This window comes from Mustela putorius, unplaced genomic scaffold (genome assembly GCF_011764305.1).
Source record: "Mustela putorius furo isolate JIRA1106 unplaced genomic scaffold, ASM1176430v1.1 tig00003863_pilon_pilon_pilon, whole genome shotgun sequence".
Lineage (NCBI taxonomy): Eukaryota > Metazoa > Chordata > Mammalia > Carnivora > Mustelidae > Mustela > Mustela putorius.
The window spans coordinates 6,106,832-6,133,517 of record NW_025422015.1 but is presented as its reverse complement, the minus strand read 5'-3'; the positions used below and the strand labels follow the sequence as shown (position 1 = coordinate 6,133,517).

At 38.4% G+C, this 26,686-nt stretch overlaps 1 protein-coding gene across 1 annotated transcript in view; it reads right to left on the bottom strand.

Moving 5' to 3' along the window:
- The window catches only part of LATS1 (large tumor suppressor kinase 1), a 52,553-nt gene that overhangs the window by 16,117 nt on the left and 9,750 nt on the right, over positions 1–26,686 (bottom strand). The window contains exons 2-4 of the mRNA XM_004752779.2: positions 14,020–14,507; positions 8,582–8,729; positions 368–1,878 (exon numbers count right to left, since the gene is read on the bottom strand). Coding sequence (XP_004752836.1) covers positions 368–1,878; positions 8,582–8,729; positions 14,020–14,361 — 2,001 coding nt within the window. The 5' untranslated portion in view covers positions 14,362–14,507. The remainder of the gene's footprint in view (positions 1–367; positions 1,879–8,581; positions 8,730–14,019; positions 14,508–26,686) is intronic.

The window sequence follows — 26,686 nt, the reverse complement described above, 5'->3', positions numbered from 1 at the left end:
TTCATAAGTATAGCTAGCAGGAGATGGGACCCAGATATTTCTAGCCTATTTTAAAATGTTGAAAGACAATGTGTAAAACCTAGAAAATAACCCTTGCTCCTATTTCCACATAAAGGGATTATGTACATCTAAATAGCACACTATAAATTATATTTTTCTTAATTTATTACAACTTTATTCCAGGAAATTGAGTAAATCTTGAAATACTAAAATAAAATGGTCTAATCAAAAGTACTTTAAATTACTGACTTGTAAGCAATGATAATATATTAGCTATAGAAGGAAAGAAAAATATTGGACCGATATTTTAAAATAAACAAGCGAATACATGATCAAGCATAGAAATGGGCATTTTAAAAGGTTTTACCCGCATCATTTCATTCTCTAATTGTTTTTTACGATGTAGACGTTGCTGATGAGATTTGAGTACATTTTCTACATGTTGCTCCATAAAAAATTTAAATGCCTGAGGAGAGTAACTCTGAATACGAGATTCCCTTCGCTCTTCATCTTTCTTGTTTTTCCTAACGGTGATAGGTGAAGTCGTAATCTGCTTTTTTTCCTTATCCCCACTATCAACATTTTCATAGCTTTTTTCACTCTCATCTTCCTTGGGCACACTCGCCTGATCCTCTTTGCTAGATTTACCGACTGATTCGTATGAAGGAACAGATGGGTTCTGGTGCAGCAGATGTTTTGGATAAGGTGGAGGTGGACCTTGATAGTTTGGAGCTTCAGCAACTGGAGGCATAACAGTCATATTTGAAGTGGTACTCTCAGAAAAAGGACTGGGTTGAACTGTTTGAACTGGCTGTGGTATCCAAGAAGGGTGTGTAGGTGCTAACGCAGTCTGCAGCTCTGGTTTTAATACGCGTATACTTTTCACAGGCTGTTGAATAGGAGCAGGTGTAATAGCAGTGACTGTTGTAGCTGAAGGCTGAGAATTAGCAGCATGACTTGCTCTACTTCCTAATGGATTATTAAAGGAATTTGACCTCACTGGTATGTTAGGTTGCCAAGTGGGGATTTCATGCCCACTGCTTGGGGACGACTGGGCTGGAGCAGAAGACGACTGAGGCCAAGTTGTTTGCAGTCCAGGTGCATTCATGTTATAAAGTTCCATGTTATGACTATTTCTGTTTGGCACCATCATAGATTGGGGAAGATTTCCATTTGTATATGATGAAGGAGCAGTAGATGCCCCTGTTTGTAAAGCAGAAGAGCTTTGTCCATTAGCTGGGGTCAGAGGATACGGAGGCGGTGGCTGCCGATTCACAGTGCCAGGAGGGACATTTTGGTGTATCATAAAATCAGTCTGACCACTACCATTCTGAATTCCAGGTCTTCCTGGTGGGAAGTTAAATTTGTTGGAACTCTGCATGATGATTGGTTGTCTGCCAACAGGGACAGAACTAATGCCTCTCTGTCCCTGATTAGGAGGATTCATTGGGGTTGTGTTCAGAGGTGGGGGAGGATAGCCTTCCTGCCAGGCTCCAGGTGGAACAGGAGAGATTCTGGAGATTACATATTCCATGTTCCCAGAATAGCGCTTTGTTTGAGAGTTTGGTTCCCATGATGGGGGAGGTGGAGTTGTACCTCTTGGAGGAGGAGTCTGGCCCCTAGGAGGTGGTGGAGGAGTGACACTCCTTACTTGAGGAGGTGGTGGGGGATTCACTCTCTGTCCATTGCTAGGGTGAGCTTGAGCAAAAGCTGTTATACCAGAGCCTGACAAAGGTCTTCCTACATCTGTCTGCGAGTTGGGACTTTCAGAACGATAGGCCACGCTTTCTCCGAGTGGTGGGCCATGTCTCTGAGGAACTAAGGATTCTTTGGAACCTTTCCAGCTCTGTTTGCGGTTAACTGATTGCTGTACACTCCCTATGGTCATAAAACAGAGAGAAAAAAAAATGTTTTAACCTCTTATTTTTGAAAAAATTTAGCTTGGAATTCTGACATAGCTATATGGTAATTCTCTTTTGAGAATTATAAAAGTCAAATTTCAGTTAAGCAGTTTTATGTTACCTTTCAAATTTTTACTTAACTAGATAATACATTCTCATAGCTCAGAATCCAAGAAGTACAAAAGTATATCCATCTCTGTCCCTTGGCCAACCAACTTTCTTCCCTGAAGGCAACCAATGCCATTATAAAATATTTGGGGGATATGCAAGTAAATAAACTACTTCCTATGTATACTGCTGTGACTGGCTCTTATTAAAATATTGAAGATTCTGTCAGTCTGTAAAGTGTTTTCTTACTTTTAAAAAGTTTACCACAGGTTTTCACTGGATGGAGGTACCCCAATTTTTTTTTTAAAGATTTTATTTATTTATCAGACACAGATCACAAATAGGCAGAGAGGCAGGCAGAGGCGGGTAGGGGAAGCAGGCTCCCTGCCAAGCAGAGAGTCCAATGCGGGGCTCAATCCCAGGACCCCTGGATCATGACCTGAGCCGAAGGCAGAGGCCTCAACCAACTGAGCCACCCAGGCGCCCCGAGGTAACCAAATTTAATTTTTTTTTTTTTTTAGGTTTCACACCCAGCATGGAGCTCAACGTGGAACCTTAACTGACTGAGCCACTCAGAGCTACTCTGAAGCCTGGATGTACCCAAATTTAATCAGTTTCCCTACTGAAGAATAGTAAGGATGTTTGTAGTCTTTCGCTGTACCAAAAAAAAAAAAAAGAAAGAAAGAAAGAAAGAAAGAAAGGCAGTGACAAATTCTGTACATATACCATTTTTAAAAATATTTTTTTGAACAGAGATTTTATTTGAGAGAGAGCAAGCATGAGCAGGGGGAAGGATCAGAGGGAGAGGGAGAAGGGAGCCAAATATGGGGCTCAATCCCAGGACCCTGAGATCATGACCTGAGCTGAAGGCAGATGCTTAACTGACTAAGCCATCCAGGAGCCCCGAGATATCATTTCATATATAAGTAGATAAATTATCAGAAGTGGCATTAATGAGCCAAAGGGTGTGTCCATTTGTAATTTTAATAGATACAACTACTTTTAAATATATTTCAAGGATACCAGGAGATAATTAGCTGAAAGAAAGTCTAGATTTTATAGTTTCTCTTTACTGGAATTTCCAAATAAATGAAACAGGCAAGAAAATAAATGGTAATTCCTTCCCCAAACTGAAGTATTTAAAATAGTCTGACTACTTGGAAAAAGATCTTTAACACATTCAAATACACATAAAACACATTTGTATAACATGCAATACATATAAATAATACATTCCAAATAGTGAATATATAATAAAGATTTATAGATCTAAATACATAAAACATAAAACACTTAGCAACATTCAAAACAAAACACATATGAGGAAAAACTGGTAAATGTTCAGAATGTACAGTTTAACACTCTGTTTCAACCAGGCCGGGCTGCATGCTGGGCCTATGACTAAGAAAAAGCCATCACTCCAGGCAACCTAGGCAAGTCCTCTGGCCACCAAGCTCTCTTTCACCTTCTTCAGATGGTCAGCTGAGGCTAAATACATATATTCACTCATTCAGCTTTTACCAGTTAAAGTCTCCGTCAGCCTAGAGCTTACTGCCTTCTCGGTTCTGTACCTCTGATAGAGCTCTCCATGTTCTCCCTCTTCCTAAACCCTCCCACTATTGCCCCCTCTCCAAAATAATTAATTAATTAAAAAATAAACTGGGATAAATGTGGGATTCTATCTCTTATTATTCCTCCATACTCTTTTTTGGAAGCTCATTCTATCCAAGAGGCCACATTTATTCCTCTCACTTAATGAACTCTTATTTGCTCATCCTCATTCACCCATAGTTTTGACATTCAGTCTACCCTAAGCCTTGCCAACTTCTGTAACTTCAACGTCCACATGGACAAACAACCCATTACCCTCATCTCTCAGTTTCTTGACCTCCTTCCTTCAACCTCCAATCACTCCTAAAATCATATTTCTAATTTTGATATTACCTACATATGATTTTTCAAAATAATTTCTTTAAGGCTTCTGCACTTAGACCACAACTCTCCTCCCTTTCACGTTTAACTACCACTACAAGTATTTTTCAACTTCACCAAGACCTTCATATCCCTACTTCATTAGTCCTCCACTTTCTTTCTTTCTTTCTTTCTTTTTTTTTTAAATAAAGATTTTACTTGTTTATTTGACAGACAGAGATCACAAATAGGCAGAAAGGCAGGTGGGGGTGGGAGGGGGAGCGAAGCAGGCTCCCTGCCAAGCAGAGAGCCTGATGTAGGGCTTGATCCCAGAACCTTGGGATCATGACCTGAGCTGAAGGCAGAGACTTTAACCCACTGAGCCACCCAGGTGCCCCAAGTCCTCCACTTTCTTTATGCAACACTTCAGCTAATTTAAATCCATGGTCCACTACTTCTTCTTCCCTTCTGTATTCCTTTTCTCCTCCCCTCATTTCTATTCATTCCTTAATTTTTTATTGAGTATCTAGGCAATCCAAGTACAGATGAACAAATATCCATGGCCCGATGGGACCTCCATTCTTGGGGGAGAAGACTGCCAATAAACAAGTAAATAAAGAAACAAGGTGGGGTGCCTGGGTGGCTCAGTGGGTTAAGACTGCCTTAAGCTCAGGTCATGATCTCAGGGTCCTGGGATCCAGCCCTGCATGGGGCTCTCTGCTCAGCAGGGAGCCTGCTCCCCCCGCCACCCGCCGTCTCTCTCTGCCTACTTGCCTACTTGTGATCTCTGTCAAATAAATAAATAAAATCTTAAAAAAAAAAAAAAGGAAACAAGGTAACAGCTGGGTATGATAAATTCCTATGAAGGAACCACAAATGGTATTAAAATGGTAGAAAGTAACAGGAAGATAGAAGGCACGAGATTCAGTGTCAGAAAAGGCTCCACCAAGGAGATGACGTATGATCTAAGACCAGCCAAAGGTCCCGAGATGGAAACTTGCTATTTTCCAAGAACAAAAAGAAATGCAGTATGGCTGGAGAACAGTAAATAAGGGGAAGTGGGATACTGGAGGAAGTCTGACAGCAGCAAAGTCATCAAGAGGAGCCTGGAAGGAATGAAAAGCCACAAACAGCACAGCAGGTATATGCCCTGATCAAGGATTTAAATCACCCTTTCAGCAGTATTCTGTCCCCCACCTTACCTAATTTATTTTGTACTTGTTTAGTAGAACTCTAGTCACAGATGATTCTAGCTTTTTTTTTCATGCCTGCTGGAAAAGGTGATGCAGAGTGCAGATTGATTCCACCATAAATTCAATGATCAGCATCATCAAATGGCTTTAGCACTGCCAGGAAATCCTAATGGTTCTTTTCGTCTCTACTACAACTCTCTCTAGTCCTGGATCTCCTCAAATTGCCTGTCCCATTCCTCACACACCACTCTCAGTGGGTGACGTGATTTTCCACTTTGGAGAAAACTAAAAGCATCAGAAAGAACTCCCTTATCTTGTTTGTTCCTGTTAGAGCAAAATAGTTGATTCCTTTTCCTCTATAAGTCTAATAATCTCTCATCCTACCCTTTGGATCCTTTCTTATCATGGTTTCTCAGGAACCTTACTTGATCCTTTTCTCTTGAGTATTTAATTTCTTTCTTTTACCTGGAGCTCTGCTATTATCTTTTAAGCATGCTTAAGTCTTTACTATTAAAACAAACAAACCAGCCTCTCCCTCCATTTTCATATGGAGCACTACCTTAAAATGTTGTTACTAGTCCACTGTAAGTATGGAACTGGACAACAAAAACTTAGAAACTTACATAAATCTAACAGTGAAATTTTAGGTCTGTTAAATAAATAACAAAATATCTGTACTTATATATGTCATTTTAAATTTTAATTTTAATTTTAAATCTAAATTTAAATTAAATTTTGGAGTAATTCATCATTTTATAAGACTAAACCAAATATTTAGTCCCGATGTAGGACTCCCTAAATGACCTTATTTAAACCTTAACTGCCTTCTTAAAGACCCTGTCTACAAATACAGCCAAATTCTGAGGTTTTAGGAATTAGGACTTCCTGAATTTGGTGGGACACAATTCAGCCCATAACACACGTGGTAACTTGTTTCTGTTCAGTCATGGGAGCATAATTCAAATTAGAGTGGGCTGAGGAATAAATGGATGTGAAGTAAAGAATTCATGTATAAACAACACTTTGAGAAGTTTTTCTATGAGGGTACACTGACAACATTAGCAAGAATATGCTTCTTATATGCTGAAGATCTTTTATTTTTTTAAAGTTCCAACTCATTACAGATTAGTAATTTTATAACATACACACCTTGGCTTTCAAGACACTGTTCTTTTATTTCCTTCTTCTTCAGCTAATTCTTCTATCTTTGCAGGCTTATCCTCTCCTGCCAGCTACTAAGTAATAGGCTTGGTTCTAGGCCATCTTGTCATTCTGGTCTATATTATCTCTTTCAATGACCTATTTCATACACAAGGGTAATTGTATATATATCCAGCTCCCTACCTGACATCTTCATTTGGATAACTCAATGAACCTAACTCAATCTGATGTCAAAAACCAGACTTATGATCTTTTCCCACCAAATCCCATTCCCTCTTAGCATTCATTTTTATAATATGGGGGATCACCACACTGCATCTATATTTCTGCACCAGAAGCCTAAGAGTCATTCCTCTCCATTATCACCCCTTGTATGTTATCACCACATCCTTGACTATACCCCTCTCATCTCTCTTAATTCACTCACTTTACTCCACTGCCCTCCTCCAGTCTCAATAACCTTCATTTCCTGGGAACTACTGTATCTCTTATCCAGTCTATCCCGATACCCAACGCCCAATCCGTTTTTTTTTTTTTAAGATTTTATTTATTTATTTGACAGACAGAGATCACAAGTAGGCAGAGAGGCAGGCAGAGAGGAGGAAGCAGGCTCCCTGCTGAGCAGAGAGCCCGAAGAGGGACTTGATCCCAGCTGAAGGCAGTGGCCCAACCCACTGAGCCACCCAGGCGTCGCCGCCACCCCCCAAACCATTCTTATCCACTGCAGCCATCTTTTTGAAACACAAATCTAATCATATCATTACCCTGCTTGAAGTTTCTATAACTTCCTGCTGCTCTTAGGATAAGATCAACAGACAGTCCTACACAGTCAGGCCCTATGTATTTCTCCAGTCCTGTTGCATACTCTTGTTTTCAGTGTCACAGCCACTTTCAGTTCTTCTAGTATAGCAACAGAACTTGCCAAACAGGCCATGCATAGGGACACCCTTCCTCACTAAACCCTTCCCATTAACCTTAGTCTTTCTTCAGCTATCAGCTCTACTATCAGTTTCATAGGAAGGTCTGATCTCCTTGATTAGGTCAAAAAACCCTATATGATAGGAGTCCTAGTACTCTATAACTCACCCCACTTTATTCACATGTATGTAGCTGTAATCCTACAGGTATTCATTTGTGAGAGGGTTTGATCTCCCTTATGAGAATGTCAGCTCTACAAAATGGCAAAAATTTTATACCCAATGCTGAGCAAAGGGCCTAAAACAGTAGTGGACAATAAATTTTTGCTGAATGAAAAGAAGAATGAATACATAAGGCCTCTTTAATCAATAAAAAAGGATGAACACAAGATTAACAAAGAATAAAAAGCCAACTTAAAAATAACCAATAAATAATAAATAAAAATAATTGATAACCCAAATATTTACTACCAATGATCAAAGAAATATGTATAAAATGAGAGAGTATTTCCACAGCCATTAAATATACAAAAATCATAATACCTAGGATTTACAATTTGAAGGCATTCATTTATTCAACTGATTAGGAGAATATAAGTTGGAAATACCTTTTTAGAAAGCAATAGCTAAGAAAAACCTTAAATTTCTTCAAGACTTTGAAAACAAAAATTTCCTTTACAAAATCATCAGGAATGTATAAAGATTTAGGTACAAAAGGATTTACTATAGTGCTGTCTACAACAGCAAAAAAGGGAACAAGGCAAATACCAAAAAATGAGAGACTGGTCACATAAAGTATGTGATAAATCTAACTAAATGTAGTTACTAAAATTATTTTGTAGACCCTTTAATAATAAGGAAAGGTATGCACAATGTATTAAGTGAATCAAGTAGGTTTTAGTATGACTCCATTTTTTGCTTAAATAGTAGGAATCAAAATATACACATGTAAACCCACTCAGGTTTTCCACTGGAAAAAAGACTGAGGGAAAAAACACACCAAAATCTTATAGGTATTAATAGTGGTGTCTTCATTTTCCTTACTTACTTTCTAAATATTCTGTGATGAACATCTTTCACTCTTAAAATAAAACAAGATTATAAAAACAAAAAAAATAGTTTGAATATGATATCTGTGGTAAAAAAGAAATATTTCAGCTTCAGTATAACCAATCAAGAAGTTTTCAACCTCAGTCGCTGCTTATCAGAATTACTTATGAAACTTTAAGGGCCTCATCCTCAAATTCATTTAGTATAACACTATCATGCTATTACCCTGATGAGACTATAACTTACTGTGATGCTTTTAGCATTTCTAAGACTAAAGAATTGACATACATAAATATTTTAAAACAATAACAAAGGAGAAAAAAAATGTTTGATTAATCACCTGGTTTCAAGCTGGCATTGATAGGTCTGGCAGCTGCTGCGGCCATCTGTTCCCGGCGAGGATCTTGGTAACTCATTTTACTAATGAATTCAATTGCTGCCTCTATACTTCTGTTATTAGTTTTCTGAAGAGCTTGTATAACCATATCCTGTTAAGAAGTTTTAAAAAAAGAAATAAAGTTTAAATCTTATAATTAATTAGGATAGAAAGAGCACTATTAGCTTCACTAGAGAACTTCATAAGGGCCCCAAACCACAACATTTAAGTTCCTGTTTGTAAAACTATTATAAACATCCATATAATCTCATGCCAAAAAAGAAAGCAAATCCTCAAATTCTTCAAAACATTCTTTAATACTTTCACCTTTATGTAACATATCACTTTTTTTTTTTAAAAGATTTTATTTATTTGACAGAGAGAGAAATCACAAGTAGGAGGCAGGTAGAGAGAGTGGGGGGTAAGCAGGATCGCTGCTGAGCAGAAAGCCAGATGCGGGATCGATACCAGGACTCTAGAGATCATGACCTGAGGCAAGGGCAGAGACTATCAGATTGTTAAAAAGGTATCAGTCAAAAATACTGGAAGCCACTCTTTTGTATCATTAAAACATTTTAAAAACACCTTTGTCACTGTGTTTACTTGTAAAAGAGCTATGTAATTCTGATTTCTAGCCTCTCAGAGCTTACATTTTCAGAGAAACTTATTTTCAAGGACATAAATCTAAGTCAAATGGTATAAGAATAACACCATATAATGATTATGTGATGAAGACTTGAGGATGTGATGTGGCATGATGGAAAAGCAGAGTCTGGCATCAAACAGAAGTGACTTTGAGTTCTATTACTATGCTTTTGTTTTTTTTATGCTTAGAAGCAAAAATACACTCCAGTAACTGCAGATTTATTTATATGCCCCCCCTTAAGAAATGTGTAAACTCTAGCAGAGTATTTAGTATTTTATTTATTTATTTTTATTAACATATAATGTATCATTTGCTTCAGGGGTACAGGTCTGTGAATCATCAGTCTTACAAAATTCACACCACTCACCATAGTACATACCCTCCCATTATCCATTATCCAACCACCCCACCCCTCCTACCTGCTCCTGTCTAGCAACCCTCGGTTTGTTTCTTGAGATTAAGAGTCTCTTATGGTTTGTCTCCCTCCCTGGTCCCATTTTGTTTCATTTTAGATTATTTAATATTTTAAAGCTCAATTTCTTCATCTGCAGTAGATTCACAGAATTGATATGAGGCCTCAATAAGAAAACATGTAAAACACATAAGCAGTGTCTGCAGATTAGAAGTGGGTTGTCCTCCTGCTCTACTCCTTGCCCTTTTAATGTAAACATAAATCATAAAAACATACAGAACACATATGGATAGGCTTTTTTCAAAAGAGAAGCACCTATTTACTTGCCTAGAGGAGCTGGTATTGAAAGGAAACAATATTTTAAAATGGAAATGGAATAGTACGACCAGTGGATGAACAGGCTACTGACAGATGATCTTCCTATTGAAATGACTAGGGTGAGACCAACCCAAAAAAAAAGGTTGTGGCAGGGGCACCTGGGTGGCTCAGTTGGTTGAGCTCTTGCCTCTGGCTCAGGTCAAGATCCCAGGGTCCTGGGATCCAGCCCTGTGTTGGCAGGTTCCTTCAGCGAGGAATCTTTCTTCCTCTACTTCTCCCTTTGTCCCTCCCCTCTGCTTGTGCTCTCTCTCGCTCTCTCAAATAAATAAATAAAATCTTAAAAAAAAAAAAAAAAAGTAAAGGTTGTGGCAGAGACATGTTGCCTATTCAAGATCCATTCTCCCTTTCCTAGAAAAAGTTACCATTTTGTTTACAGAATTCTTCCTTATAGCTACAGTGGCCACATGACAATTCTGACAAGGAAACAAAAGCAAGGGTTTCTGGGAAAATGCTGCTATCCCTGCTTTAGGTATGGGTACTTCATGTAACCTGTTTCCCAGATGATAGATCTGACATCTGTGCTACAGCATGATGCCACAAAGAAGAAACATTCAAGAAATTCATAAGAGTCTTAGGTTCTAACATCTTTAAGAGAGTGGACCAATGCTAGCTATATAAACTAAGTCACTACTTTCTTTAAAGCATCATTCTTTGGATTTTTGCTAACAGCAAACACACTCAATCCTTAACAGAGACAAAAGGACAGTGTGATCACATTTTATGCCAACCAGATTTCTGCAAGTTTGCAGTGAGATACAAAAGAATTAGTAAGTCTCACTTTATGTGCAAATTTAAAATAATTCTTATCACTCCAAATTAAAATTCAACAGGGAGTACTTACGTTTAAAACTGATTAAGCCAAAAGAACTGTATTTATGCTACTATCACACAGCAGTGTCATCTCACTTGGTAAGAAAACTGGCACCCACCATCCTTTTTCAATATAGTGGGAATCATATTTTTGTTAAATGCACTAGAATTGTATTTGGTGATTAATATGCTGATTTTTATTTCTGAATAATTATTGCTGTATGTTAGAATGTTTTTTGCATCTTTTAATATATCTATTAAAATTCTATAATTGGGGCGCCTGGGTGGTTCAGTGGGTTAAGCTGCTGCCTTCGGCTCGGGTCATGATCTCAGGGTCCTGGGATCGAGTCCCACATAGGGCTCTCTGCTCAGCGGGGAGCCTGCTTCTCTCTCTCTCTCTCTCTCGCTCTCTCTCGCTCTCTCTGCCTGCCTCTCCATCTACTTGTGATTTCTCTCTGTCAAATAAATAAATAAAATCTTAAAAAAAAAAAAAAATCTGTAATTGGTGGTGTTGGTCCCAGTGTAAAAAAGAGAACCCTTGGGGCACCTGGTTGGCTCAGTGGGTTAAACCATCTGCCTTTGGCTCAGGTCATGATTCCAGGGTCCTGGGATTGAGCCCTGTATCGGGCTCTCTACTCAGTGGGGAGCCTGTCTCCCTCCCCCCCGCTCCTCCGTCTCTGCCTGCTTGTGATCTCTGTCTACCAAAAAAACAAAACAAAACAACAACAACAACAACAACAACAACAAAACCCCAGACTCTTAAATCAGTAACTTTAGAATACAAGTCTGATAAGAAAACATTGTGTCCACATTACTATGGTTTTTTTCCCATGCTTAGCAGCAAAAATATACTCCAGTGACTGTAGATTTATGTGCCCCAAGAACACATCAATTCTATTTAATATTTATTCCTACAAAGAAACTAATCTTGAAATACTTGAGGTTTTAATTTTACACAGCACTCAAAATGTTCTCAAAAAACTGCAACTGCCTTGAACCTGAATAGCTAAAGGAATAGATAGGGTTTATGAAATGATAAAATAATTAAATGAAAACTGGATAAAACTTTTATTCTTTTAAATTTTTTTTAAAAAGACCTATTTATGTGAGAGCAAGCAAGCAAGCAAGCATGGCAGGAGAACTGGGGGAGAGGGAGAGAGAAACTCAAGCAGACTCAACAGAGTGCAGAACTTGAGGAGGTCTCGATCTCACTCCCCTGAAATCAAGACCTGAGTTGAAGCCAAGAATTGGACACTTAACCGAAATGCGCCACCCAGGCATTCCTGGATAAAAATTTTAAACTACCAAGTTAGGATTTTTAAAAAATCCTGCAATATAATGAAAAGCTACCAGAATGAGCCATTCAAGGAGGCAGCAGAAGTAAATTGTCATATTCTTTATGTCACTGTAGGGATAAATAATATCTTTACTTCATTCTTTGGGCAAATGAGAATTGATAAATGTCCAAATGCTTTTAGTAAAGCAACCTTGCTTAACCTTGTTATAAGGTGACAAATGTGAAATGTGTGATTGTTTAATAATGCTAACATATCTTTGTAATGCGAAGCAGTTACTGTTATTATTTCCAAAGATAAATAGGCCACTGACCTAAGTAAAGTTAGTCAGAGGAAGACTAATACTATATGATTTCACATATATGTGCTGAAGGCAGATGCTAACAGACTGAGCCACTCAGGTGCCATGATTCATTCCTTTCTTTATTCTTCGCCTTCTGGCTGAGAGATGAGGAAGAAAGTACTCAGCAGAAACTCCATGTGAAGCCATTTCCTTAATCCTTCAACTACTAACCAGGAAAACAACAAAGGCCCTCTCCTCCTCCTTTCTCTCCATCTATTTTCAGAAACAAATCCAATTATGTTTAGAACACTTAGCATAAAAATGATCAGAAATAATAGTAATCAAATGGATGAACAGGGTACACCAGAAAGACTCAACTTTTTTCTCTACAGTTTGGTTGAAATCTTCCTTTTCAAATCCTTTACTATAATGCATATTTAAGTTATCAATTTTAACTGCAGAAATCTCTGAAAATGTGGTCACCAAAATATTAACGATAATGAAAGAATTTTAAAGGTAAGTCTTTATGTAGTAGAGCAAAAGATAATTTTCATTGTTTTCTTTACTTTTTAACAGGAAATACATTTTTTAAAAAAGATTTTATTTATTTATATGAGAGAGAGAGAGAGAGAAAGAGAGCGCATAAGAGGGGAGAAGGTCAGAAGGAGAGGGAGACTCCCCACAGAGCTGGGAGACCAAGGAGACACTCCATCCTGGGACTCTGAGATCATGACCTGAGCCGAAGGCAGTGGCTCAACCAACTGAGCCACCCAGGTACCCCTGAAATGGGTATTTTTATAAGCACAAAAAAAGCTACTATAATTTCAAAGGAGAACTTAATTAACATGTGCTCATTCACATTTAGTTACATTTTCCATGGCAATTGGTAACCAAAATGATTTCTGCCACCTAAAATATTCAGAGAAAGTATGTTATCATGGAAAAAAAATTTTATAGTCCAAACATCAGATTATAGATCTAAACATATATGACTGTAAACATATATATGTGCTATGAAAAACTTTTAACGTGAATTCTAAGAGTAAATATTAAAGATTTGGCATAATTAACATGAAATGAAATTTCATCAAAATAAAACTTCAAAATTCTAGCAGATTGAGCAACATGTAAGTTTTTAGTTTTTGTGAATTTGAGAGTTGGGCCTGAGAATGATGTGAACATAGCTACTTAATGAAATCCTGATTCTACTTCTTTCTCTGTAGTATGAACTTAAACTTCATAAACTGTCATTTCCACACAGCCACTAGGCTCTCCAGAGCTCCTACTGCACTCAGAGACCTACTCTGTCCTCCCCTGCAGCTTTCCTCAACTGCATTTCCATCTGACTTTATGACTGGACCTTTTAAATCCCAGAAACCACAGAGAAAAACTAAAGAAATAACTAATTATTTTGTTTCACTAGTTAATGGAATTGTAGACATTCTTTGCTGATTAGAATATACAAATTTGTATACACAGTTAAATTCTCTCAAAGGAAACATTTCTGTAGATCACCAAAACAGTTTTACATAGTGTAAAGTAAGGAAAATCCTTTCTTTTGTCTTTCAAAATTCCTACCTCATCAAATCCAGCAGCTTGCAAGTCTTGCAGCATTTGTGGATTAACTTCTGAAGAACTCCGACTTGTTTCATTTGCAAATGGTTGTAGAGAGTTTCGAATTTCCAGCAGAGCTTTATGATGTGTCCCAAATTTGGGTGGATTCCTGACTTGTCGAGGATCTTCAGTTGATGTTTTATTCATGCTATGCTCAGCCTTAGCAGCATCCGATGGTTTGGATAAATTCCTAAGAGATTCCCGAATTTCTTGCAACATTTGCCGGCTACTGCCAGTGTAGTTACTGGCAGGAAAGGTCTTAGGCCTCATTTGTCTATATCCTTCTGGCTTTTCACTCCTCTTCATGAAAACATCTATATTTATAACCCACACAAAGGACTTCTGTAAGAACTACTTGACCGATCCAGAACTTTCTCTTGAGCAAGACTGAAAAAGATCCTTTGCAGAAGTCCCCAGGAATGCTGAAATTCTTTACAATCAAATTATTAACCCTGTAAAAGAAAAAAGCAAAGCTATAAAGTGATTAGCTGATAAAGCAGTACCATGTGTTTGGGGGAGAACATACACTGATTTATCAGTTAGAGACCTGGGTTATAGTTCTGGCTCCACTAAGGATTACCGTACAGAGAGGAAAATTAGTTAACCTCTCTGTGCCCATTTCCTAATTTATAAAATTATATCAAGCACTGGTTATGACGATAAAATATAATTTTGGGAGCGCTTAGTAAACGGGGGTGCCTTGCTGGCTCAGAGCCCATGCAACTCTTGATCTCAGCGTTATGAGTTCAAGCCCCATGTTGGGTATAGAGATTACATTTTTTTTTTAATTTTTTATTTTTTATAAACATATATTTTTATCCCCAGGGGTACAGGTCTGTGAATCACCAGGTTTACACATAGAGATTACATTTTAAATAAATTAAAAACTTAAAGGAAAAAAAAGTGTTTAGTAAGCATATAAAGTATATACAGATATGAGGGATTAGTAAATGAATGATACAATGGACAGCCTCTCATTAACCTCACCCTGAACCTCCAATTCTAGATTTTAAAATCAGACTCTGGGGCATCGGGGTGGCACAGCTGGTTAAGCGATTGACTCTTGGTTTCAGGCGTGGGTTGTGATATCAGGGTTGTGAGACCAAGCCCTGCGTTGGGGTCCATGATCAGCACAGGGTCTGCTTTAGATGCTCTCTCTCTTTCTCCCTCTGCCCCTCCCACTCATGCTTTCTTTCTCCAAATAAATAATTTTTTTTAAAAGATTTTATTTATTTATTTGACAGAGAGAGAGGAAGAGACAGAGAGAGACTGTACACATGAGCAGGGGCAGAGGGAGAGGGAGAAGCAGGCTCCCCACTGAACAATGAGCCTGATGTGGAACTCGATTCCAGGACCCCGGGCTCATGACCTGAGCTGAAGGCAGTGGCTTAACAACTGAGCCACCCAGGCACCCCTAAACAAATAAATCTAAAATAAAATAAAATAAGACTTCAAGTAGAAGATTTTTTTTTTTTAAGATTTTATTTATTTATTTGACAGAGAGAAATCACAAGTAGGCAGAGAGGCAGAGAGAGAGAGGAGGAAGCAGGCTCCCTGCTGAGCACAGAGCCCGACGCAGGACTCGATCCCAGGATCCTGAGATCATGACCTGAGTCAAAGGCAGCGGCTTACCCACTGAGCCACCCAGGCACCCCCAAGTAGAAGATTTCTTTAGAAGAAAGGATTGTTGCTTTAAAAAGGTTTTAAACCACAAGTCCAGAAGATATCTTTATGCTTTAAAAACAAATGCTGGAGCTTTTTTCACCAACTGTGGACTTGGACTCTAGAGACAGTAAGTTTATTAATGACAGGATGGGGAAAGGATGTCTGTGGACAACTTGTCTTATTCCTCACTTAATGCATGAATGTCTTCTAAAACACACTAGAATTTGCAATGATGTGGATGGAACTAGAGGGTTATTATGCTAAAGCAAATTAAGTCAATCAGAGAAAGACAACTATATGATCTCACTGATAGGACTAATTTAAGAAACAAAACAGAGGATCATAGGGGAAGAGAGGAAAAAATAAAACAAGATGAAACCAGAGAGGGAGACAAACCACAAGAGACTCTTAATCACTGGACAAACTCAGGGTTGCTGGAGGGGAAGGGGGCTGGAGGAATCGGGGGACTGGGTGATGGACATTAAGGAGGGCATGTGATGTAATAAGCACTGGGTATTATATAAAACTGATGAATCACAGACCTGTACCTCTGAAACCAATAATACATTATATGTTAATTAACTGAATTTAAATTTAAAAAAGTAAACTGGGGGGAAAAACATACTAGAAGAACAGTCACATAAAGTCTACTTAAGTATCTTTACTGATAGGGAAAGCAATAATGCAAGAAAGCCATTCTATCTGTGATATGCAGCAAGTGTTAAAGATGTTTTCTTTCCAGGGAGCATCATGAAATCCCACTCAGTACATGTTGAGAGCCTGTTATGGGCAGTACTAAACAACTTTGTCTAAATCCTTATTTAGCCATCTTAACAGCTCTGTGAGGGTTTACTATCTCTGCTTTGTATATGAGGAAACAGGTTCAGAGAGTTGGAGTAAAACAGTTTCTAAGTGGTACCACTGGGATGTGAAACATTGGTAATTATCATCTACTAGAAGCCTATTTCTACTCATATATTTTTAAGTAATCTGTACACCCAGTGTGGGGCTTGAACTTACAACCCCAAGATCAAGAGTCCACATGCTCTGGGCACCTGGGTGGCTCAGTCAGTTAAGCATCTGACTCTTGATTTCGGCTCAGGTCATGATCTCTCAGGATCGGGAGATGGAGCCTCGTGTTCAGCTCTATGCTGGGCATGGCGCCTGGTTGGGATTCTCTCCCTCTCCCTCCCTCCCCTTCCCTGTACCCACATGCTCTCTCTTCTTCCATTACCAAAAAAAAAAAAAAAAAGTCACATGCTCTATATAGTCAGTCAGGTGCCCATTTCTATTCTTACAAAAGTAATAATCATTCATGTTACATAAAAAGGTCTACAGGCAAATGTAAGTACCTCCTCCTACTCAGCCTTATGTTACCTCCTCATTAACTCAATGACTGGCCACCTAATTATCCAGTTTTATTTTCTTAATAGTACTTTTTACTGTTTAAAACTATTGCACTTGTTTAGTTGTTAATTGTCTATCTACCCTCACTGACAATAAAAGCTCTATGAGAGGGGCACCTGGGTGGCTCAGTGGGTTAAAGCCTCTGCCTTCAGCTCGGGTCATGATCTCAGGGTCCTGGGATCGAGCCCCGCGTCAGGCTCTCTGCTCAGCAGGGAGCCTGCTTCCCTGCTCTCTCTCTCTGCCTGCCTCTCTGCCTACTTGTGATCTCTGTCAAATAAACAAAATCTTAAAAAAAAAAAGTTCTATGAGAACTTTTTTCTCTCATAATCACTATTCAGTGCTATCAGAGATTGACATAATGAGAACTCAATGTATGTATATGTTGATAAACGAAATACACGTGTCTCCTATGCATCCCTAGTTCCTTTATTTATTTATTTACTTATCTATCTACTTTAAAGATTTTATTTATTTATTTGACAGAGAGAGACACAGCTAGAGAGAGAACACAAGCTGTAGGAGTGAGAAGGGGAGAAGCAGGCTTCCTGCTGAGCAGAGAGCGGATGCAGGGCTAGATTCCAGGACCCTGGGATCATGACCCAAGCTGAAGGCAGATGCTTAACCACTGAGCCACCCAGGCTCCCTAAATATTTATTTATTAGAAAGAGAGAGCAAGATGAGTTGGGGAGGGGCAGAGGTAGAGATAGGAAGAGAACCTGAAGCAGACTCCCCACTGAGCGTGGAGCCCTGTGGCAAAGGCGTAGTAAGGAGGAGCCGAAAACAAGAGTCAGATGCTTAACTGATGGATGCACCCCTAAGTTCCCTAATTCTAGCCATGCTCTTCTGGATAATGCTCTAGTTTGTCATAATCCTAGAGGTGCCAGAAAGTAATGGAAAAACAAAAAATTATTCAAGTACTTGTTCTGTTAATTTAAGCAATGTGAACTTGGCTTATTTATTTCTCTCAAAAACTGTCTCCTGAGACATAAAATGGTTGGAATAACAAAGTTTACTTTAAGGCTTGAATAAAGATTATGAAGAACAATGCAATACAACCAAAGAAACACAAGGGTTCAAAGATGAAGGATGCTGCTTGTAACACCATTTATAACAGCAAAACATGGTATCAATCTAGATGTTCATCAGTAATTGTTTGAGCAACTGACAGTACATCTCCATGTATGAAGCAGATGTAAAAAGAATGATGTAATTCTATCTAAATATACTGACAAGAAAAGACAGCCAGAACACCTTTTTTTTTTTTTTTTTAAACAGACTTTATTTATTTACTTGACACAGAACAAGAGAGATAACATAAGCACGGGGAGTAGCAGAGAGAGAGGGAGAGAGGGATACGCAGGCTCTGCACTGAGCAGGGAGTTCAACAGCGGGCTCAATCCCAGGATCCCAGGATCATGACCTGAGCCGAAGGCAGACACTTAAGTGACTGAGCCACCCAAGTGCCCCGTCATAACACATTCTTAATTAAAAAGGGCAAGTTTTAAAACACTACAGGTAAAATAAAGCCATTTTCTATTTTAAAATTAGATTATTATTATGGCTGTATAGCTCTGGCCAACAACCACTGAATTGTATACTTTAAACAAGTACATTTTATGGTAAATAAATTATATCTTAGAGCTGTTAAAAATAAACACTTCTGGGGGGCTCAGTCAGTTAAGCATACAACTCTTAATTTTGGCTCAGATCTCAATCTCAAGGTTGTAAGATTGAGCCACATGTCAGGCTTTGTGCTGGGCATGGAACATGCTTAAGATTCTCTCTACCTCTCCCTTTGCTCCCTTCCGCCACTCTCCCTTCTCACTAACAAAAAAACCCACAAAGAAAAAACCAAACGCTTTATTTTTAAAAATTACACTTATGGATGTTAATTATACATACACATAAATGACTATTTGCAGTAGGCCTGAAAAATGATGAAGTCCTGAAAAAGACCATCAGAGGCAGTTTCCTGGTGACTCAATAATCCGTACTTCTGTGGTACAGTTCTTATTTATGATTGATTCAATTCTTTAAAAATTTAATAGTTTGCATTTTAAAGATTTTATTTATTTATTTGACAGAGAGAAATCACAAGTAGATGGAGAGGCAGGCAGAGAGAGAGAGAGGGAAGCAGGCTCCCCGCTGAGCAGAGAGCCCGATGTGGGACTCGACCCCAGTACCCTGAGATCATGACCTGAGCCGAAGGCAGCGGCTTAACCCACTGAGCCACCCAGGCGCCCTGATCGATTCAATTCTACTTAACAAGAAGACCACATTTCTCCATTTTTAAAAACAAAAATGAACTGTCATTGTGTTGCTAAAAATCACACATATTCTGTCTACAACATAACCCAATCTACTGATAATTACTTCATAAATGAAATTAAGATGGACACATCTTATGCTTTTATGAAGAAAGCTGGCCCCTAATGATAAGCAGTTTTTCCCTAAGCCTCCCAAAAATATTAATAGCTTACTAATGAAATAGATTACATTTCACATTTAGCTCACCAGTTGAAAATTTACAGAATTCCCCTTCTTGTCCTTCCTGAGAGGGAAAATATTTTCTATTTCCTGTTCTGCAACCTATCATTTTCCTGCAATCAAGGATTAACATCAGTGATTATCCAATGTCATATTTAGTTCTTTGAATATCTGAATTACATTTTATTCATAGCATCTACGCATTTCATTAATAGATAATTATTTTGGGTTTCAATTCCAAGTTTAGTATCATTTTACTATTATTATTTTACCATTTCCAAAATCATTCTCCTTGATAGAGTAGAATAACAAATAACAAATAAGCATAAAAAATAACAAAAATAATAAAATAACAAAATAATCATAATTTGCTGTTCTCTGTCAATATACAACATTTGCTCCCATCCCTAACAAGGAGCCTGGCAAACAGTAAGCTGTGCAAAAATATCTGCTGAACTAATAAATGCAAGTGATTTATCCCTTCTTTTTACCCTTAAAAAATTATAATCTTAGTTTTTTCTAATTATACAAAAATGTATCCTCATTGAAAAACTTTAATATTATATTATATAAAGTAGAAGTCCCTCATAATTCACCTCCCTCAATAGTAAGAATCACTATAGTAGGCTGAATGATGGCATCATGAAACATATCTACTTCCTAATCCTTAGAATCTGTAAATGTTATCTTATTTGGAAATAGGGACTTTGCAGATGTCATTAAGGATTTTGAGATAGAGAGATTATCATGGATTATTCAGGTAAGCAGTACACAGAATTTTAAGTGTTCTTCTGAGAAGAAGGGTGAGAGAGATCAGATACATACAGAAACGGAAGAGGCAGTGTGTCTGAGGGGACAGAGAGTGGAGTGATGTTGTCAGAAGCCAAGGAAAGCTGGCAGCCAAAATAGCAAGGAACAGATTTTCTCCTAGAGCTTCTTGGAGGAAGGGTGGCCTTGTCAACACCTTGATTTTGGGTGAGTGATAATGAATTTGGATTCCTGGCCTCCAGAACTCTAAGAGAATAAATGTATGCTTTTTAAGACCCCATTTTTAGTGATTTGCCAGGTAAGCCACATGAAACTAATACAATCACTCTCTATACAGCACATCTGAGACATTTTTCCAAAGAACATACAGAAATGGACAACAGATACATGAAAAAATGCTCAACATCACTAATCATCAGGGAAATGCAAACCAAAACCACAATGAGCTGTCACCTTATACCTGTCAGAATGGCTACAGTCAAAAAACAAGAAATAACAAGTATTGATGAGGATGTGGGAAAAAGGAACCTTTGTATACTGTTGGTGGAAATGTAAATTGGTGAAACCACAGTAGAAAATAGTATAGCTGTTCCTCAGAAAATAAAAAATAGAAATACCATACAACCTAGTAGTTCCATTACTGAATATTTACCCAACAAAAATAAGAACCCTAATTAAAAAAGATATATGCGGGGCGCCTGGGTGGCTCAGTGGGTTAAGCCGCTGCCTTCGGCTCAGGTCATGATCTCAGGGTCATGGGATCGAGTCCCACATCGGGCTCTCTGCTCAGCAGGGAGCCTGCTTCCTCCTCTCTCTCTCTGCCTGCCTCTCTGCCTACTTGTGATCTCTGTCAAATAAATAAATAAAATCTTTAAAAAAAAAAGATATATGCATCCCAATATTTACTGCAGCATTAGTTATCATAGCCAAGATATGGAAGCAACCTATGTGTCCAAGGATACATGAATGGATAAGGATGATGTGGTGTTTATAGATACAATGTTAATATTACTCAGCCATAAGAAAGAATGAGATGGGGGCACCTGGGTGGCTCAGTGGGGTAAGGATCTGCCTTTGGCTCAGGTTATGATTCCAGGGTCCTGGGATCAAGCCCCATGTTGGGCTCCTTGCTCAGTGGGGAACCTGCTTCTCCCTCTTTCCCTGCTCATGCTCTCTTTCTCTCACTCTGTATCTCTTAAACAAATAAATAAAATCTTTAAAAAAAAAAAGAATGAGACATCGCCTTTTGTGACAACATGAACAGAATGGAAGGGTATTATGCTAAGTAAAATAAGTCAGACACAGACAAATACCGTATGATTTCACTTATATGTGGAGTCTAAAAAATAAGTGAACAAACAAAACCCCAAAACAAACCCACAGACACAGAGAAGACACTGATGTTTCTTAGAGTGGTGGGCACAGAGAATGGGCAAAAAGGGCGAAGGAGAATGGGAAGTACAGTTATGAGATGTGTAAGCCACTGAATTGAAATGTACAGCATAGAGAATACAGTCAGTGGTATTTTAATGGCATTATATGGTGACAGATGGTAGCAACATTGTGGTAAGCGAAACATAACACAGAATTGTCCCAGTAGTATACCTGCAACTCACATAACACTATGTATCAACTCTACTTCAATTAAGATAAATTTTTTTTTTTTTTTTTTTTAAATTTTTATTTATTTATTTGACAGACAGCACAAGTGGGAGGCAGGCAGAGAGAGTGGGGGGAAGCAGGCTCCCTGCTGAGCCCCGATTCGATCTCAGGTCCCTGATGACCTGAGCTGGGTCCCACTGAGCCATCGAGGCCCCCAATTAAGATAATTTTTTAGGGCGGGGTGGCTCAGTCCGCTGCCTTCAGGCTCAGGTCATGATCTCGGGGTCCTTCGAGGCCGCATCGGGCTCTCTGCTCAGCAGGGAGCCTGCTTCCCTCTCTCTCTCTGCCTGCCTCTCTGTCTACTTGTGATCTCTCTCTGTCAAATAAATAAATAAAATCTTTAAAAAAAAAAAAAAAAAAAAAAAATAATTTTTTAAATACTGCATATTCTAACATAATATTACTATCAATCAAAATGGGATAAAAAAGGGGCGCCTAGGTAGCTCAGTCTGTTAATCTGCCTTTGGCTCAGGTAATGATCTCAGGGTCCTGGGATCAAGCTCTGGGTACGGCTCTCTGCTCTGTGGGGAGTCTGCTTCTCTCTTTCCTTCTGCCCCTGCCTCCCACTTGTGCTCTCTCTCAAATTAATAAATAAAAAAAAATTTTTTTAAATCCAAAATGGAATAAAAAAATATGACCTCATTTTACATAATACATGAATTTATAAGAAGAGAATGCTGTGTTACCCAAACTTATCTGACCAAAGAACTTTCCCACCTCTGAGCATTTCATGAGATTCATTTCTATGGAATCCATTTTAGCAAATGCTGAACCAGAGGCACCTGAGTGGCTCAGTTAGTTAAGAGTCTCCCTTTGGCTCAGTTCTGGGATGGAGCCCCACATAGGGCTCCCTGCTCAGTGGGGAGTTTGCTTCTCCCTCTCCCTCTGCTCCTTCCCCTGCTCATTCTCTCTTACTTGCTCATTCTCTCAAATAAATCAAATGAAGAAAAGAAAATGCTGGGCCAGTCATCCTAATCCTATATCCTGTAACTCTGTACTTGAATAATGTAATTTCTAACACTGTTAACATCTGAGGCTACAATGCTCCAGAAATGACTGTGTTCTGGTATATATGTAATAATGTGTTTTAAGTTAAAATAAATGAAAAATTAGTTTATGCTTAGCTTTTTCATCTACATGTTGGAACACTTGTGAATAAAATATGTCTGGATTTTATTTTAAATATGGTGTCTGAAATTTTATTTACTTATTAAATAAAATTTGGTTTTGCAGAGAAGTGGATGGAGACATAGATGAGACCAAAGTAGCTGATGACTGTTGTAGCTGGGTGATGGGCACATGAAAGTTCATCATCCTATTCCCTTTACTTTAGTATGTGCTTGAAATTTTCTAAAACATAAAGTTAACAACTAAAGAAGAAAAGAAATGACTACAGTGCTCTGGATCTTTAAATGGTTCTGCTGCAAATTATTTATTCAAATGCAAAACACACAAAGAACACAAAGTGTTTCTTAATTTAAAGGAACAATTAATTCTACACAACAACATCATTTCAGCATTAGCTTTTCAGGGGAAGTAAGAGAGACATTACCTTTTTTTTTTTTTTTTTAAAGATTTTATTTATTTATTTTAGGGAGGGAGAAAGCGTAAAAGCAGGAAGGACAGAGGGAGAAGGAGAATCTCAAGCAGACTCCATCCTGAACACAGAGCCTGTGAGGCTCAATTTCATAACCCTGAGATCATGACCTGAGCTGAAACCAAGAGTTGGACTCTCATCCGAATGTGCCGCCCAGGTATCCTGAATTATTAGGTTTAAATGTTTGTTTCAAAAGGTAATCCATACCATCAGATTTTAATAATGATGGAAAAGAGAAGTGTGACATATCTTTATCTAATTGGTCTTGATAAATCCTTGTTGCCAGAAACTATATTTACATACTGCCCTCTATTACCTAAATTAGTTCCTGCCAAAGCTCTGTGAACTGATGTAATGTGTCAATTCTAGTTGAGGCAGTTAGAAGCCAGCGCTTCTTCAGCTCTCTCTTCCTGCTTCAATGACAATGCTGGTCACATTTTGAGATGGTAGCTTCACAATATGGAGGGAATATGGGCTCCTAAGCCACTGAATGGTTTACTACTGAACCCCACTGGACTTTGTGTAAAGAAGAAAGAAATCTCTGTTGTGTTATAACACTGATATTTTGCAATGTTAACTACAAAACAGCTCAGGTCTTGATCTCAGGGTCATGAATTTGAGCTCTTGCAATGAGGCCTACTTAAAAAAAAAAAAAAAAACACCTTTTAAAATAAATAAATAAATAAATACCACTGAAAATAAGCAGAATCTACTTATTAACAGCTTGCCACAGCAAGGGAGTCAGGCAGTTACCATCTCTTTGGCAGAGATTCAAAGGCAGGCAGGGGAATGAAAAAGCTTTAAATTGAATAAAAGAGAAGACATCAGGTATGCTCTGCCACAAGGAAGCTGAAGGCCAGCTAACCTGAAGCAGGGCATCCTATGTGATTGGTTGGGGGTATATTTGTCTTTCCCTCGTTAGTCCTGAGTCAGAAGTCGGCAGTTACTGACAAAGACCTGGCTGTTTGGGCCTATTGCTATTGTGGTCACAGTTCTATTTTCATATATGATCTGGCCATTGTCTATCTGCCTATTTAGTCTCTCATTCTCCTAATACAAAAACTGGTACCTAGAGGGGCACCTGGGTGGCTCAGTGGGTTAAGCCTCTTGCCTTCGGCTCAGGTCATAATTTCAGGGTCCTGGGATCAAGCTCCGCATTGGGCTCTCTGCTCAGTGGAAAGCCTGCTTCCCCCTCCCCCTCTGCCTTCCTCTTTGCCTACTTGTGATCTCTCTCTCTGTCAAATAAATAAAATCTTAAAAAAAAAAAAAAAGATGAAGAAATTGGTACTTAGAAGAGATGTGCTACTATAACAGATACCCTAATACAGTATAGATTTAGTAGTTAGGCAAAGAGCTTCAAGGAAAGTGATACTGGGGCTGGAAAAATAAAGAACCATGTTTTACAGTGGCTGAATATTTGGTAAAGCTGTTGTCTATTATAACTTACAAGGTGACAAAGAGTCTACTGAATTTGTAGTTCTATAAATAGAGTCTGAAAACGAGAATCTTCAAAGTGTATGTTGGCTGCTATTGGCTATTTGGCAAAGTATTATAAATAAATGATAAGGTCAGGAAAGAAGTAGCTGATTTGCAAACAGAAATAGGAAGGAATAGACAGAAATTTAAAATCCTGCAGGGTTGGAATGCAGCCTGATTCTAGACCCCAAACAGGAAGAGATGGAATTAAAAGGCTCAGCATAGATGTCCATTAGCATCTCTCAGCTGACTAAAGTACCTCAGTGGTAAAACCCACTCTAAGGGGATAGCTGTGTCTCAAATAACCAACTGAGTATAGAAATGGGAGCTCTCAAATTTTTGGAAGAGGTTACTAACACATATGAAAAATGGTTTTTGACCCATGGAATTGACTAGAACTAAACACATCAGAGGCTTACTAACTTTGAGGAAATAACTTTAATTTTTTTTTAAACTACTCAAACTCTGATTTTTTTAAAGAAGCCTTTGACTATTTATAATTTAAATCCCTGAGGCTCCCAAATTCCACAAACCATAATCTAGATGAGAAAGGTTTGTACCTTCTAAAGAGGGACTATTCTCCCAAAGCTCACACTTCCCTATGTAGCCAAGGATGATAATGGAAAAAAATCCCCAAAGAGGTTCTTTGAGGGAACAATGGTCAAGGGTCACAGAAAACAATGAATGAGGGTAGAGTTCTTTCCATATAATTGGATTAAGGTCCAATTAAAGAAAATCCCCTACCTCCATAGCCAGTTGCTTTCAAGACCTGCCTATTGAGATTTCAAAATTATTACGGATCAGCAATTACTGCTCTTTCCTATTCTTCTCCTTTTCTAATAGTGGTGCTTATTAAGGCCCTGCCATTCTTGTTATATCCCTGTGTACTGTGGTTGAGTGAATGAGTGAGAGGGGATAGAGAGGAGGACAAAGAATGAAAACAAAGATAACTGAACAAGTCTCTGGACCAAAAAGAACCATATTTGGACCTGAAGAGGACATTACTGGACATATGGGCCACAGGGCCTGCAAATCTAGCTACTGCTGCTTAGGGCCAAATAAACTATCAAAAGAACAATGTAGTACTATGATCATCTTTTAAAAATACATACAGTGCTTTCTTGATTGTAAGACACATGCTTTCCACATTCTATTATTTCTGAAATTGAGGATATACACAAGTCAGTATTTATTTATTTTTAAAGATTTTCTTTTCTCTTTTTCTTTTTTAAGCAGGCTCCATGCCTAGCATGGAGCCCAAAACAGAGCTTGAACTCATGCACCTAAGATAAAGACCTGAGCTGAGATCAAGAGTCAGATGCTTAATGGACTGAGCCACCCAGGGAGCCCCTTAAGATTTCTATTTTACTTTTAAATATTTTTTTTTCAAAGATTTTATTTCTTGAGAGAGAAGAGAAAGAGAGAGCACCCTAGTGAGCAGGGGGAGGGGAGAGAGAATGAGGCAGACTCTGCATTTACTACAAAGCCCAACACAGGACTCAATGATCTCATGACTATGAGATCGTGACCTGAGCAAAAACCAAGATTCGGTCACTTAACCAACTGAGC